Source organism: Achroia grisella, unplaced genomic scaffold (genome assembly GCF_030625045.1).
Source record: "Achroia grisella isolate CSIRO2021 unplaced genomic scaffold, CSIRO_AGI_Agris_v1 utg126, whole genome shotgun sequence".
Classification (NCBI taxonomy): Eukaryota; Metazoa; Arthropoda; class Insecta; order Lepidoptera; family Pyralidae; genus Achroia; species Achroia grisella.
The window spans coordinates 851,538-869,714 of NW_026712609.1; the positions used below are offsets into that span (position 1 = coordinate 851,538).

Genomic DNA, 18,177 nt, shown 5'->3' on the forward strand with positions numbered 1-18,177 from the left:
CATGATTAATCTATTATAATTTATTTAAGTCAAAAGTAATTAATTGTTTTAATAAATATACAATAGTATATGCTCGTATGATAGAATCCGTATGAAAAAGAGATGAACAATCTTATCAATTTGGTCGATGGGTTTGTGGCCGCCACCAAAACTTTAGTATGCCAAATTGCTTATAAAATTGTTTGTCCTTATGATTTAATGCGAGAAAAAGATGATGTTAGTGTGCTAGAAAAATGCAATATATTGTATTATAAAACAATCATTTACTTATATCTGATATAACGTGATAATTATTAATTAATGCATATAATAAATTTGTATTGCCTTTCAAGGATAAATATATCTACTTATATTTAGGTAACAACTTATTTAATCATGAAATAGAAAGTATATTTTTTATATTATATATTTAAAAGTTTCTATCACATAGAGCAAAATTTTCTCGGTTTTATATTCTTTTTCGGTAACAGTTATAGTGGCTCCATATATATTTAATAAAAAAAAATCGAAATAAAGAACCCCAACCTAACGTAACTGAGTTACCGAATAAGTGATAAGCAAGACGTTGAGTAGGTGTTTGCCGACTCTACCATTCGCAAGAACGGTGCCCTCAACTAATAATCTACGTGCAAATACACCGCCTCCATTTAGATGACACAATTCCTAACACATTACCCAATTTTGTCGTACGCTACACTGATTTCGGACCTGTGCTATATGTAAATCTATGTAGCTATTAGTGAAATACCACACACAACATATAGGCACGGAATGTGAAGAAGATGAACAATAAAGCGTAGTAATTTGAAATTTGCTAGAGGTTCCTGTAATTTTTAAGACTTGCAAATATTCCAGAATTAAACAAAAAGTGATCAAAGAAGTTATAACTGGGATACGATTATCTCATTTGAAATGTTCTTTTATTGGAGGAGCTATCTACATAATATCAAGTGCATAAACAAACTTGTGATAGAGGAGTAGGCCTATCGGGGATACCTCTATAAAAAAAGCGCGCCCTAGGTTCTTACCTCACAGGTGGTGTGGAAATAGAACCGTGCGTACTATAGTAGTACCTTATATCATACCTATTTAACTGGAATATGAAATAATAAAATTTTTAAAAAGTTGTTAACACTATTATGTCACAATAAAGCTCTACATTTTCAGTATATGTACAGGTACAATTTAGAGTAGTATGATCATTACATAGTATAAAATAAAGTCGCTGTCTGTCCCTATATATGCTTAAATCTTTAAAATTTTAAATCTTTAAAACTATGCAACGGATTTTGAAGCGGTCCTGTTAATAGATAGAGTTATTCTAGAGGAAGGTTTATAGATATAATACATTGGATATACCAAACGAAGCCGGGGCGAGTAGCTAGTTATTTTATAACTTAATTTACACTAAACCTTGATAAATAATAATAATAAAGATTATTTCATTGCACGATTTATTTTTCTCGTTTTTGAAGTAAGCATAATATGTCAAAAGGTTTAAAGTTGAGAGGGTTCCTATGATAGTAGGACGTACTTGAATACTAAAAATTAAAGATAACATTAAAATAAAAAGTAGGTACATCATGTAATTGACATTCATTTAAATAACTTATTTCTTATCATTGTAAAGCAAGGACGCGATACCGTTGCGCATTTATATAAATTATACTTTTTGCATTTTTCTTAACAGTTATTGTATTAAACAAGTATCTACGAACCCATGAATAATGTTTCAGTATACTTAGGACACTTGTATACTTGATACTTACTTAGTACTTAGGACTCATATATGACATAATCTTACTGTGTAATCTTATTAGTGCTCAAAATATCTTCATTAATTAAAAAGAAAATGGTCCTTTATTTTTCACGACTTTTTTTTGGTACGCTACTGAGAAATTACATTTAAAATTCACTTAAATTATAATAATACCACTAAGTCAATTATAGTTTTTTTACATAGTATAATTTGTAACAATGCAAAACAATGCAACCCATTTAAATAAAAATTGTGAAATACTATTAACAATTACTGTCTGTAAACTAAACCACAAGTATTTTCCAAAAGTAAATTATCGGCTTCATTTGCACAAAACTCTGCTTCACCCGTTCATTGTATAACTGTTATATATGTATATATATGATTGCTCGGCCTTCAATTGTTTTATTACCATTTTTTACAGAAACGTAGGTACTATATTATAAAAAAAATAATTTTAGTCCAGGCGTAGAGTTTTAGTTTAGGTATCTTTTGATTTAAAAAAATTTGAAACAAAAATAACACGTCTCATACATATATTAAGATATTTTTCGGATAGGTAATGTGCTCACTGAGGTAGACTTTATTAAAGTCCTGCAAGGCACTTCTGCCTCATTAAGCTTTGTAAGCTAAGTTTTGATTGTGGGTGCGATACGGCAATAAAATTACAAAAAACGGAGGCAGGACATAGTAGAATTCTGGAATTCTACGATGTCCTGTAAATGCATGGATGTCACTTGATGTTGTGGTATCCGTAGAGCTGATGCATAGGAGACGATAATGACTTACCGTCAGATAGGCTGTGAGGTTATGTGATATTTATTAGTCATTGCAGTTACAGTACTGAGAGTCCGAGACCATATTGTTTTTTTTTTAATCTATAAGGTACTCAGACTCTCAGTACAACTTTCAATCATACTGTTAAAACAAAGTTTCTATTAAAATAGCCCTAAATTTGATAGATACAGTTAATTTAAAAAATCTTGATATACTAATTAGAACATAATATTTAATTAAAATATTCCTTAAATAGAAGAAGAAATTTTCTTAATTTTCTGAATCTCTTAGAAGAAATTTTTACTTTATTTCATACTCAGTATGCAACATTTTTAATGTCATTTCCTATACTTCAAATATTTTTGTACATAAATGTATTTAGTATGGTAAACAAGCGGATATTACACATTATATTATGAGTTTTTAAGTAACTAATTACAATATAATATTAATAGAATTAAAATAGTTCAAAGGTAGAACATGAAGATAATAATGTCCGTTAAAGAATTTTTTAAACTTAATAGCAATTGACGGAATAGGTTATTTATGGTATGAATGAAATTTAGTTATTTTATGATATATTATACCATCTTAAAGTAAAGAATATAGTAGTAATATGGGTTTGTTCGTGGAATTTTACAATCAAGTGGTATCACTATCAATTTATACTATCGCATGTATGTAATGAACAATGATTCTCATTAAAAAGCGTATTTTTTAATAACAGAGCTGGAGTAGATTTTTGAACTAGAGAATGCACCTTGAAATTACGCTTCCTACTTTTACGTTTTTAAATAGTTTAAATATTCACATTAAATATTTTATACTCGCATTAAACTCTCAAAATTACATATTGAATGTTTAAAATTTAATTTAGTTCTGTACTTTGTAATGTCATATATGTTCATTGTCTCATTGATAGGAATGTATAGTGTTTAAATAATTAATGACTGTTAAGAAATATAATGTAAAAAACTAAATATGTGTACTCATTTGTCCGTCTGATAAATAAGTAAGTATATGTGTGTAACGAGAAGGCCATTTGCAACGATCGATTGTTTGGGCTGCTCGCAGTCACCTTAATTGCTCATGAATCAAGATGTCTCGAGCATATTTGTATGTGTCACGTCACACATTCAAATGTATGTATACGAGACTTACTAGTTATCATTTTTTTTTATTATGATTAAGTAATTTGTGTTACTATGCAACATAGTTATTGAAAATATTCAGAATAGACTGAATCCAATTAATATACTTACCTAGTAGGTACTTAACTAGAATCACAGTACGTGTATTGGTGCGTGTGCGAATCCAGTGTCCGTGACCTCAGCTGAATCTCTTATTCATAATGCAAGATTACGTTTGGGCATTTTAAGTCCACCGACTATAAAATGGCAATGGTCAATTATAGTGAATTATATCATTATATAATTACTGTAGGTTATACGTTGATAACAACACCACAATGTCTACGTGACGGAATATATATATTTATGGATTTTATTTATAATATAAAGAATTAATGAAAGATTCCATGAGAATAGTATGATACCTATTTACACGACAAGTTTGCGGATGTCTCGAGTGCGGAAAGTGCATCTGCAAAATTTTGTAGGGAGTGTACAATTCGTGAGTATCTAGGGAAGAGCAATATAGCGTGGCATGCGTGCGAAACTTTTATGATGTTGTGCCCGCATTATGTAGACCACCCCCGGGCTTTTGCAACAAAATCATTAAATCGACCCCCTATAAGTTAATCCAGCAATTACCAAACAAGCATACGTCATCCATTGTCATATCGAATTTAAGGAACCCTAAGCGAAGCGCATGTAATATAAATTGACGGATATCGGCAATAACGATTGATATTACCATATTATTATAATACTTCATTTATATATAATTTCATTACTTAACATCTATAAAATTTTTAAATAAAATAATTTAAAGAATAAAAATAATTGCAAAGACAAAAGCCTACCTACATATTTGATATCTTGTTGTAATGCCTGACTTAACTTTTACAGCTACAATGTAAAACATCATTATTATTTAAGTATTTATTTTCATTAACTTAAGGTAATAATGGAAGGAAATTACGAAACTTTCCGCTGACCAGACTGAACTTGGAAACATGTCCTGAAAATAATCATGTGCATGCCATATCGAAATAAAACTATTATACGTAACATATACTTGAAATATCTGTTACGTAGTTGTTCACACGTAGGTAGGTGTAATAATTTATTAACTAACTGATGCAAAAGTATAATATAGATAAAAAATATTGACCAAATACTTTTAAAACTGCCCTTTTATGAACACTTAGAATTTCAAGTCAGATGCGGAAATCTCAAATTTCTTAAATGAATTAAGATATAAAAGAAATAATTTGGACACCCCACTATGTTTCTAAGAGGTATTTTATGGAGGATAATAGATGATGATGAAGTTGTCTATGGTAATTTACACTGAGCTTTTTAGAAATTAATATGAGTAGATGAGATCAGGACACTCATAAATATTTCTTGGTATTTAGCAATGGTTTCCAGGGTAACCAACAGAATAGAGTCAGCTACTGAATTAGTTACAGTGAAAAATAAACGCTTTTGTCAAATACCTACTTATTATTATTATACATAATGGTGATTAAATTAATGTTAAACACAGTTTAGATTAGGCATATCACGATAATATTTTTTTTTCTATCGAAAACTATAAATTACATTATGATTTATTATATGAAGTAACGTGATATACCTAAAAGTAATATTATTTAGTTAATTGTGAATTTTAAATTTACAATCAACTAAATAATACCTACAATGTAATATAATATATAATACAGTATGTACTTATAATGGACTGATTTCTTGTAAAATTTCAATACATGTATTTTGTAACAATTGATTAAAATTTATATATTCTGTCATCAGTAGTGATCACAAAATTAACGTACAGTAATTAATTTGAATATTTAATTGTACATTTTATATCTTTCGGTCTGGCAGACATCGGGGCGCCGCACACGAACATTGAAAAAAAAAGTATTTCAAATGTTGTTTCATTTATATACAAAAATCCAGAGAGTTTGCTTTGCAAGCTGTGTTCCTGTTTTAAAGTTGAGATAACAAGTATAAACGCAAAGATTGATTGATAACAATATGTTATTGTTTAAGTACCTGTATATTCAAATACAAAAGTGAAAAAACTAAAGTATATATGTTAAGTTGTTTAGTGTTACGTTAATTATGTTATAATTAACATAAACAAAAACTTACCTCGTTACTGAAGAAATAGGTACCGGTAAAAGTGAGTAGAAACTGATGTCTTTCAAGACAAACGGATTTCAATTATTATTTTAAGCAAGACGAGTGGTGAAGAAATATGGGTTTACTCCTATTTTGAAGTTTCTTAAAAGATGTAAAAAATATCTACAATTAAAAAAAATTGCAACGGGTAGAGACTGGTAGAGTGCCCAGTGACTTGACTTCTTGTTATTTATAATACGTTTGACTGACTATAAATTTTATAATACCACACCATAATTGTTAAATCGTAATGTAATTACACTTACAAAAAAAAATCAAATAAAAAATTTATAACACTGTACATATGTATATATATAATATTAAATGTGTAATAAATATACATTATTAAGTAATATAGTGTTTTATAATAATTTGTAATATCAAATACAACTATAATAGATATAATAAAATATGCTTTATTTTTACAAAAAAATTAAGTATTTATATATCAGTTGGTTAGTACCCATAACACATGCTTTGCTTAGCTTGGGACTACTAGATGGCGCTGTGTATATTGTCCTGGGTTATTTTTATTAATCTATCATATACGTGCCATATTCCATTGGTGGCACAACTTGGCTCTATTTCTCGGGTATATCCCTAGTTGTTTTCGATAATAAAAAAAAAGACATTTAAATCACGGCGCAAAACTTATCAGCAACACGTTAATTTAAAATATTTAGCTCCTCACAAACGTACCACAAATTTAAATACTAATATAGTATTAACACTTGTTATTAACTAGCTGTGCCTGTGGTTTTACCCGCATGAAATTTATAGTCTACACGTTATTCTGATAAGCTATATTACACACTGATTACACTTTTTGCTATTGCAATGCATATGCTATTGGTGGTCACTCTATTCTCAAAATTTGAAAATAAATGAGTCTGTATTATTGTAAACATCATAAGAGTCTTAGGATAGTAATAAACCTACATGAATAAAGATATTTTAAATTTGAATTACTGTAAAGTTTCATCAAAATTCAGTAGTTTTTGCGTGAAAGAGTAACAAATCCATACTCACAAACTTTCGCATAAATTTACAATATTAATAAGATTTGTCTTGTCAATTTTTTTCACGAATAACGTCATGATATATTGCTGCCATTGTAATAAAATCGTAGCGAACAAAAACTATAAATTAAACATTTTTAGGAATCTAAGTTTAAGTAAACGTATTTAAAATAGTTTTCAACGCCCACGAAAGCAGAATCAACTACTTGACAATTATAGCCATACAAAATAATGTAATTATTGTTTAATAGTCGTCGTGTAGGCAAATGAAAGATACATGAGAAAAATATAACTGTTAATAGACTATCAAAGTAATGGAATGTATCAATAACTGTTTTTAGAATTTTTGTTTGTTTGTCTGCACATTGCGCAGTGCATGCGTACAAATTTCAGAAACGGTTTAACCGATTTGTTTTCGGTTTCCACAAAGGTATTGTGGTACCAAAGAGACATAAAAAAATTGTTTATTAACTTAAAAACAAGAATGTTATAAAAAGGCGCCGAATTGCTTCTATCGAGTAGGGATCTAAAAACTAATATGTCTCACAATATATTGATAAGAATCTAATTCGTAACTACTACGGTAAGCAATTTAAGTCAGAACAGGCCAAGAAGGTCAGCAAAATTAATAAATAAAATTCAATTCTTAAAAAATAAATACATTTTTATAATTGAGGTGTATTCATTGTTAGATTTAAATTAACAAAATAGCTCTAAACAAAGGAATATAATTAAATTAGGTTATTTAAAAATTTTACTAATCACTATTTAAGAATACTGCGTTCACGTTTTTCTTTATTTAAAAGTATTAAATGGATTAATTATTATAGGTACCCGTGGGTATTTTCTGCTGAAGATTATAAATAGGAAGAGGTAGGTAACTACATTGTCAACATTCGTTATTTATAATTGTCAGTCTCTAGATGCATAAAACAACAGGGCCGGTCCCATTTCACTCAGACACACACACATTCAATGCCTATTTTTGTACTTAGGGAAAAGATAAATCCATGCAATTATCGCTAATAGTGACTAAAGTCTGGGTAATTGTTAATTATATAAGTAATAAAGTGAAATGAGCAAGCTATTGATATGTGACTATGCAATCAAACCTGTACTATAGTGGGATACTATTGTAGATATTATCGTTTTAGGCATAACATTCGCGGATTTGGTCTTTGGGACTTCCTTTCTCTATGCAAACAACAGCAGGCACCTTGACACTAGAGGTTGTTAACCGATGCATTAGATGGGGCACAACACAATTGAGGCCAGTGTGTGAGCGAGTTCAAGAGCAATTTAGGTTCCCTAGGTCAGTTCGCCGAAGGTAACCTTGACATTGACCACAATAGTACTTATCACCTGTATTCGTTTTTGAGGTATGTACCTTACTGGAAGGAAAATTAACATAATTTGCTTCCATTGCAAACGTAAATCGCAATAATATCGCACGACTACCATCTAATCTTCTAAATATTCAGTAATGTTTATTCAGAATAAGACGCAATTTTACATAACAATCTAAAAATATATTTAGATAACTTATCTTTCATTGTACATTTATAAACCGAGCAAATTAAATAACGATTTGGTAGTTGCCTACATGTCTGTATGATTAATATTACATAGCAGTAATGAATTAGTGTGTATTGGCATATAAACTAACAGTGCTCTATTTATTCTGCCACTTGGAGTGAAGGTAAAGGGACAGTAATTAGGATAGTAATATAAATTTAAAAAAATATCCTATCTACCTACTTATAAAGCGACATTTAAGGTGTTAGGCAACCTACGCATACAGTAGTGGCTTATATAAAAATAGTGGAATTTTTTAGCTACCATTTCTTTTTTAAGTTATTATTATAAGTAACAGTTACTTAGAGGGGGAAAGGGGATTGTCAGTAATATGTAGTGATGATCTTAATGTTAGCAATGTAACATGTCAGGTTGACCTCCACGCTGTTTCCTCTGGAAACCATCATGATAAATTCTTGGTGAATTTGACAAGATGGGCTAACTGGCCTGATCTTATACTCATCTTATCATCCTCCTCTGGTGCTCCGCCAGAGTAAACCGTTAGCGCAGGCGGGTGACCATTCCATTATCTATAAATCTAAACATATAAATAAAATTGGACTGTCTGTTTGTAATATTGAAATAACCGCTTTTTACCACATGCATATGAATATAAAAATGGTACCTATCCCAAAATATTATTCTTAAAATTTTTTGTCTATCTGTCTGTATGTTCCGGCTAATCTCTGATATGGCTGGATCAATTTTGACGGGTCTTTTGTTGGCAGGCTATTTTTATTTTAGAAAAAATCTTATATTTTATAAAAATAAAGTTAACACGCGTACAGTTAACGCGGGTACAGCTAGTCATCCATAAAAAAACAGTTACTCAGAGTATGGACACGTACTTACGCACACAGCTGAATTTACTATATATATTTAACTAAATTCAATATTATCGAAATCACCGTTTAGGTAAGTCCTTGGAGTGGTTTATGTGTTTTACTAATACGACTTTCCAAATATTATACCCTAATACTTAGTGCGTGAGGAATTTCTGTCACATAGTAACCCTACTCATAGAAAATACATCCTTAGGTATTTTCTAAACATAATCATGACTTGTCATTCAAGATTAAGATGTTATTTATGCACTATTTTTATTAGAAATATATCTATTTAAGTATCTACACATTACCTACTTATATTATAGTAGGTAATGTACTTCTTGTGAAAAATGATATTTTTCTTCCAATATCCTGGTTTATATTCCACGTCATTAACTTTTTGTTAACTTATATTTACCCAAGCACAGTACTACCTAATTTAACTTTCATAGTATATGATGGTATATGGTGTTTATTGATACAGAGCAACATATGATACCTTTTAAAACTTGGGTTTAGGTGAGTATAAATATGACAATTTCAACCGCTGCGGATAATAACTTTACAAACACTTTTACACTCAGGGGTTTAGTGTTTGGAAATAGCACATCTTAGACCGATGCGACGGATTTCCAGGAGACAGTTAGAGGGACAGACAGAAAAAAAAGATATTTCGTGAACAAAACACGCAGTGGGTGATAGTGTGTAACATTATGTTATGTGTGGTGATAGGTAACCTACATCGATGTGTAGATAGGTTTATTTTCCATTATATAGTTCCAGTAGTGTTCTTTTTATAGTATATACTATTTGAAGTTAGTCCGAAATGTTTCAGAACCATAATTATCTTACGTTTAAATACAATTTCAATTTTGGTCATTACTTGAATATGCCTAATGAGTTCACGTATTAGGAATTTTTTTTTCTAGTGCTAGGCATTATACATTAGCTACGTGAATTACTAGTATCTACACAGATATTTCTGTAAGTATTAAAATACAATAATATAGGTATTTGTGATGGCATCATTGTGTATGGTCAAAGAAAGAGGATGTCACGATAATGCGTAAATACCGATTACTTGCAATGTGCGTTCATGTAGGTACTTACTTTGCATCAATGCAGCCAGGATGTCGATTTCAATTTGACTAAGTACATCCTGCTTTCTCAAGATTCTTGATGTGGCGAGGGTTATTTTTTACAATTCGCCGTAATGCATCGTTTATATCAATAAAAGGATTGTAAAGAAGTAAGTACTCAATTGTCGAATCAATTCAGAGCACACATCAAGAAGGGTTAAATAGGTATTTAAACTTTCTTCATGTGTATGTATCCTATTGTATAATACATATTGTTTTTCGAATTTGCTTCCACAAATACTGCAAGGATAAAATATTTTTTAGTTTATATTTGTGCAACGGAATTGAAATATTTACACTTAAAAAAAATAAGAAAAAGATTAGATATATCCTAGAGGGAATCAGGTTGACCTGCACGCGGTTCCTCTGGAAACCATCGCGGCTTATTTCTGGCCAAATTATTATAATGCATTAACCGACTGGATCATTATTTATTTGCCTTTTAGGCAATACTATTTATTTATACACATATATATACACATATATATACATATTTACGTTATTACAATTTAAGGAATATTGGTAATTTATATCTCACACATATCTACGTAAGATACATAAGATTTTAGATAAGTTACCCGCTAATTTTACAGTCATAAAAACTGTAAATTTGTTATTAGAGTACAGATTTTAATATTCAGAAAATTTACTAAAATTATATAATCATAGTTAATTATTGTACTTAGCTTCTGTCAATGTTATCTCAGATAGGATAGATTTTTTAAAAGATGTATGAAATAAATCAAAATTAGAGTATTACTTTGTACATCCAACTGCTTTAATATAAATTTGCAGGTCCAAATGACATGGTGTATTATTAGCAATGATGCCATTAGTGCCAATTAACGCTTAAAAAATCGTAATTTTTTTACATAAATGTCTTCCTAAAGTATATAAAAATGTAAAAATTCGTAATATTTTCGGAGTTACAGAAAAATAGTGAGCAAGCGTCGCAAGCAGGTAGGTATCGAGCGCCCGGATTGCTCGGATCTCGCGTGTTCAATGAAGGCTAGAGCATTGAAAACCATGCAGTTACTAGATTTGAAAATTGGACAGCAATGCAACAATTTCGTCAAGAGTGCCGACAAGGAGCGCATCACCCAACAAAACAGGAGCATTTCATTTTCAAGTAAAGAGGACAGAACAGCCCGCAGACTCGAACATCTGGCCGAAAACTAGTTTTTTGAAGAGTCTGAAGGGCAGCTCTATGGACTAGGAATCGCTGATTAGCATATTAATGCGGTAAGTTCAAGAAAATGACAATTTATTATATATATATGAAAACTTTGATGCGCGATTTCTCGGTTTTTCATTTTTATAATTTTTCCTAATTGACGTAATTGGCGTACATTATATGACGCTCTGACGACACAAATTTTGGCACTCGAATCTATGGGAGTAACCTAGGAGAAGTACTCATCTTTTTTATTACCATTGGTGGAATCCTCATTACCTGAAGATATATTGAAAGCTTGGAATAGGTCACATATTAATGAACGAAATAATGAAAATATTAGTCCATTATTCAGGCTTTTTGTCAAGTCGGAGGTTGAATCTGATGAAAGGATACGTTTGTCTCGTTTTAAAACATCTAATAATTATATGGGACAGGATATTTCTATGTCTTCTGCTGCATGTATATATTATGAATTAGATGAATTGGCAGAAATTTTCTTCTTTATCCCTCACTCAAAAAATTGAGTGGCGCTTTTCGCCACCCTCTGCGCCGTGGTGGGGAGGGTTCTGGGAGAGAATGGTGAGAACTGTCAAAGAAATTTTACGTAGAATGCTAGGAAAAATGCTGATTTTGTGTGAAGAGAGTATGGTTAATTCGAGACCATTGACTTATATAAAGGAAAGTTCAGACAATTTGAGAACTTTGACACCCGCAATGTTTCTGAAGCTAGATATGGAGGAAGATGAAACCAATGATTTGAGTCACATAGATGGCAATATTTTGACGTCTCGTTGGCGATATTTAAAAAAGTTAAGCAGTGACTTAAAGCAACGGTTTCGGAATCATTACTTGTCTCTTTTGATTCAAAGAGAACAGAAACATCGGAATCAAGTACATAAAGTCGGTGATGTACTTTTGGTGGGTTGTGATAATACCAAACGTCTATATTGGCCATTAGGTTTAATTGTAGAAATTTATCCAGGTCCTGATGGTAGTTGTAGAGTAGCTAAAGTTAAAACGACTATGGGTTATCGTATAAGGCCTGTTCAACGGTTGTATGCATTAGAAGTTAGTTTAGGAGATTTTACGGACACTAAGAGCAATACACACTGTGTCGAGACTGATAAAATGTCCGAGTCGTTACATCAAATTACACGCACTGGTCGTGTCGTAAAAATACCTTACCGCCTAAACTTATAGGTTATTTTATGTTTGTGATTTTAAAAGTAATGTGAAATTTATTCTGTTTGTCTGTCTTGCGATATAGTCGCAAGGGGCAGAGTATGTTGAGGTTTTATGTACAATTCTTTTTTATGTCAATATTTTAAAAAGAGAGAATGTCGTATTTTTTGTGTCAATTATATATTTAGAAATTTTTGCAATAAACATATTTTTCTATTCAGCTTTTCTATTAGTATTTTCTTTTCCTAAAAACGAGCTGTCCACAATATGTCATTATTTTTAAGAAAAAAAAATTGAGAAGACTGTTAAAATATATTACAATAAACCCTGAAAGTTTCGTTTGAATCGAATATTTCTTTCCTTTGCAAAATAATCCTCGAAAAAATCGAATTTTTGAAACCTCTAAAGCAGGCTCCTTTAGAGGTCTTGGGTACAAAAATACTACTTTAGAAGGGGCATTGTTAGTGTAATGGGGATTAGTAAAACCATTTTGTGCAATATATCAGCTTAGGTTAACGTACACGCTGTTCCCCTTGAAAACCATCATGGTTAATCCCAGATTTGCCATGGTTGGTCTAACTGACCTGAATACCTGAAATCATGCTAATTCTTGTCCTTCAGTGTATAGTGCAGTCTAGAGCGCATTCCTTGATTATACTTTAGGAGAGGAAAATAGAAATGTTGAGGAATGTCGATGTATGTAACAAAAATCATATCTATATCGACATTAAAGTAACGAAAAATAGAGACTTTATTTGTAAAAAGCATCATTATCATTTTAGGTCGAAAGACGTCCTGACGACGTATGTAAGAAACGTACATGCGTTAAATCTGTGTTGTGTTTGTTACGTCGTATTCCAGTTACGTAGTTTATTAAACTATCATGTACGAAATTGAATGTCAATGTCAAGATAGATGATAATTCGTGAGGTATATTTTGCTCAGTGACATTTCGCTTTACTGTCAAATTATGAAATTTCTGAATTATTATGATTTTAAATTTAATTTTATTATTTCTTATAATAATTTATAGTCACAGCTAAAATAAATAAATATTATTATTTGGTACCTTGCATGATTCTAGCAATAGCCCAATTTATTGAGCGATATGGTGCAAATAAATATATACTCATGACTGATAAATGGTTATTAATACGTGTATTGTGAATTGTAATTGCTTTATTATGCTATGCTCTCATGACTGATAAATGGTTATTAATACGTGTATTGTGAATTGTAATTGCTTTATTATGCTATGCTCTTTTGCAATCACTAGTTGTACAAATATAAATAATTATTTATTTTACGTATATGTTGACTATTAAATTTTGTTATAATAATTATCTACAGTTATCAAGATTATAAGCGAGAAATTATAATATTATTATAAAAAAATTCTAAAAATCTTTTCTTTATAAAATGTTCATACAAAAGTCAAGTAATCATATTTTTTCGCTTGTGAAATATCATTGGAAACGTTGTAATCAATGTGTCAAATTATACACTTCACAAGTTGACTACAAATCATTACATAATGATGGACCGTGGCATGCATATACAGAGAAAGTTGCAAATGGAACATTGAGTAAGGATCCTTACCAGGAAAAAATAATGCTGCAGCTACAAGAAATATATCAGCAAGTGACAGTGTTTGAAAGACCTACACTAGCACAAGGTCGTGGCAGTCATTCAATATTTAGGTTTTTTAAAAAAAGTGAACCTGAAAGAATAATTGCTCCTAAGGGTCTTTACATTTTTGGAAGTGTTGGTGGAGGAAAAACCATGTTAATGGATTTATTTTATGAATCTCTGCCAGTAAGATATGATAGATATACATAGTAGTCATTACTACATTTTACTATTATTATTAGCAAGATTAGCGCAGTTAACTAAATAGTGATAGGGAAATTTAGAATAGAAAGTTGCTATTGAAAATTAATGTTGCTATTAAAATATATATAAATTTATAGAAAAATTTGCAAAGAATAAATATCTTCATATTTAAACAAATATTTTTTACTGATAACAATTTTTGTTCAAGTATTATTTAATTTCAGATCAAAGAAAAATTGCGAGTCCATTTCAATTCATTCATGTTGAACATTCATGCTCGTATACATGAGCTCAAAATAAAATCTGGTAAAGGTGCAAGTTCATTTCGGGATGAGGGGTCAAAACCCTTTGACCCAATACCACCAGTAGCTGCTGATATTACACAGGAATCTTGGCTTATATGTTTTGACGAATTTCAAGTAAATATACTGAATAGTACATGAATTATTACTTTTTAATAGATTGCCATATGATAGTTTTGTTTTTATGAATGGGAGTTAATACAATACTATTAACTCCCATTCATAAAAACAAAACAAAAAAAACCAAAACAGCTGTTTGTGCAGTGTTTTTATATAGATAATTTTAATATTAGCATAGATAATTTATATAAATTTTACTTTTAATATAGATAATAGATATTATTAAAACAATTTTTTCTATGTATTGTAGGTAACAGACATTGGCGATGCTATGATCTTAAAACGGCTCTTTACTCAGTTGTTTGACAATGGCTGTGTAGTGATTGCCACTAGTAACAGGAAGCCAGATGACTTATACAAAAATGGTTTACAGAGGTCTAATTTTCTACCATTCATACCAGTGTTAAAATCTCATTGTGATGTCATGCAGCTAGACTCAGGAATTGATTATAGATTGCGAGGAAGTGGCAATAAGTATAGCAAATATTTTATGTAAGTATCTTTTACTGAACATCCAAAATGAGTATTGAGAACCTATTGTTGACTTATTTATTCATAGAAATTTACATTATAACTAATGGTAATGACTACTATTAAATATTTTCAGAAATAGTGAATTAACAGAGAAAAACAATGATGTAGATAATTTATTCAAATTTCTTGTCTCAAAGGAGACAGATACAGTGCGACCTAGAATTATAAATATTATGGGAAGGAATGTTAAGTTTGCCAAGTCTTGTGGACGAATATTGGATTCAACTTTTGAGGAACTATGTGATAGAGTAAGTTCTACCAAAATTTAGTAAAATATATGAAAATGTTCATTTATTGAAAGCCTAACAATAATAATGAAATTTCAGCCTCTTGGTGCCAGTGATTATCTTGTTATTTCAAAAACATTCCATACAGTGTTTATAAGGAACTTGCCTCAAATATCCATAATAAAACATAGATCCCAACTGCGAAGATTTATTACTCTTATAGATACACTTTATGATAACAGAGTAAGGGTAAGTGGTAGATAATAATATTGTTTAATTATTTACTTCACAGTGTCATGTATTATTTGGAAGTAATAAAAGATTGTTTAATCTATCTCAGATTTTGTGGTTCACCCTTGTAATTATGTGTACAGAATTTAGAACTGAGGCTTCATTTCTAGTCAAAGATTAATTTTGATATTCCTTTTACTACTTTCTTGTTATTGTTTTTAGCTTGGTGAAGGTAACTTTTAATTAGACAAACTACCTCTATGATAAGTTAACAAGGTTTAATTAATAATTTTTTATTTTTATTTCAGGTAGTAATATCGGCAGATTGTGAGCCTAAGAATTTGATGAAAGTAAATGAGGAAAAAGAAGTGGGAGATGCTGATAGAGCTCTTATGGATGATTTGAAGATCACTAAAGACTCTGTGAGTAAAATGTGAACAAAATATATAGTGTATGAACACAATTTTTTAACAATATTGATGAAGCAGAAATAAATATTATTTATAGTTGCAAATAAATGATAATATAGTTTAGAAACGTCATATCTTACTAAGGAACTATTTTTCTTTTTCAAATTATTTTATAAAAACATGACACCAACTTTTCGATAAAATAAAAGTGGGTTGGTAACGCCTTTTCTATATGTCTAATTTTATTGTTTGGCATTACAATGTTAGATTAAATCGATTTACTTAATAATGGCAATTTATTGAAAATAATTCATTCATTCATTCATAATTTAAGGGCTACGCTCTTGTCGGTGGAGCTCTTGCCACTTTCCGCGATCTTCCATCATGCTCTTTAATTCTTGATACGACACGACTCCCATTTTGTCCTCAATTTGTTTGATGTAGCTATTCCTTGGTCTTCCCCTCCCCCTCTTTCCTTCTATTTTCCCCTCAATAATAATTTTCATGAAATCATCGTGCCGTATCAAGTGTCCTAACATTGTTCCTCGTCTATTTTCTATTGTGTTCAAAAATATAATATAATATAATTATTGAAAATAATATAAGTAGGTAAAAGTAGCAGAATACAACATACATAATTCCTGTTTCATTATTACAATACTAGCTCCGCGTCCGCAGTTTCCCCAGCGTTAAATTTCAATAAAAATATAGCCTATGTCTTAGGGTATATTAGTTAAGTTTATTCAAATTAAAAAAAAACGAATATCAGTAAAAATTTAAAATATAAATAAACTGCGTCGTCTTAGACGTCATAAAAGTAAGCACACAGACGGTGCCTATATAATAATATGTCATCTCAGCACATATTATGTTACACAGCTAAACATTAATATTGAAGGTAGTATTTGGTGAGACGATATAAGTAAAAACAAAATTGCAACAGTTATGTGAGCTTAGTACTTCGTTTGTTTTCAGGAAGATGCAAAAGCTGCTATATTCACGGGCGAAGAAGAAATGTTTGCTTGTGATCGGTGTTTATCTAGAATAATGGAAATGCAAACCGAAGAATATTGGGAAAAATGGGGAAAGCATATAAATTAATTGATGAAGTTTCTATAGTCAATACTAGGTAGATAAATATTAGGTATGATAATTATCAATGGTTATAATCGAAAAAATTGTAAATATCTGCTAGTACTTTGTTTTCGGGGTACAACCACATAAGTAATTTTTCGTTACTAACTAGTTACCAAGTTTTGTCAGTTATGTATATATAAATTTTATATATTGATGTTACGTTGTGCCTTATTGAAGTACAATCAGTATTAGTGTTTATTTGTTTAAGTAATTATTTTGTGCTATCATTTGTGTTTATACCGAAGTCTAATCCTCAAGCCTATACTAAATAGAAAATATGTTTTAAGTGTATGTTAAATATTTTTTTCTGATTTGCATACACATATATCAAATTGAAGCCTAATAATGTTAATTGAATCAACTTCTTCGGTGTACCTTTAATGTTTGTATAGTGATAAAGTAAAGAGATTGTTATTTTGTTATTTATTTATTTAAAACCTTTTGAGTGAAATAAATGTTATTATTATCAAATGTGGTTTGAATTAAATCTGCAATAAGACGGATTAATTATAAAATAAACAGATCAAATTTATGGCATCTAGAATACTATTACTTTTACGTCGAAATACTAATTTTCGAGAATATATATTTAAACGGTCTGTGTGAGATAGTAT

General features: G+C 30.1%; 1 protein-coding gene across 1 annotated transcript; it reads left to right on the top strand.

Moving 5' to 3' along the window:
• The first annotated feature begins 14,041 nt into the window (after window positions 1-14,041).
• LOC131854979 (putative ATPase N2B) lies at window positions 14,042-18,168 on the top strand. The gene is made up of 7 exons (XM_059206173.1): window positions 14,042-14,584; window positions 14,827-15,021; window positions 15,275-15,516; window positions 15,632-15,806; window positions 15,885-16,034; window positions 16,325-16,438; window positions 17,402-18,168. The coding sequence occupies exons 1-7, from the start codon at window positions 14,189-14,191 to the stop codon at window positions 17,525-17,527; spliced, it is 1,398 nt and encodes a 465-aa protein (XP_059062156.1). The 5' UTR covers window positions 14,042-14,188; the 3' UTR covers window positions 17,528-18,168.
• The last annotated feature ends 9 nt before the right edge of the window (window positions 18,169-18,177 follow it).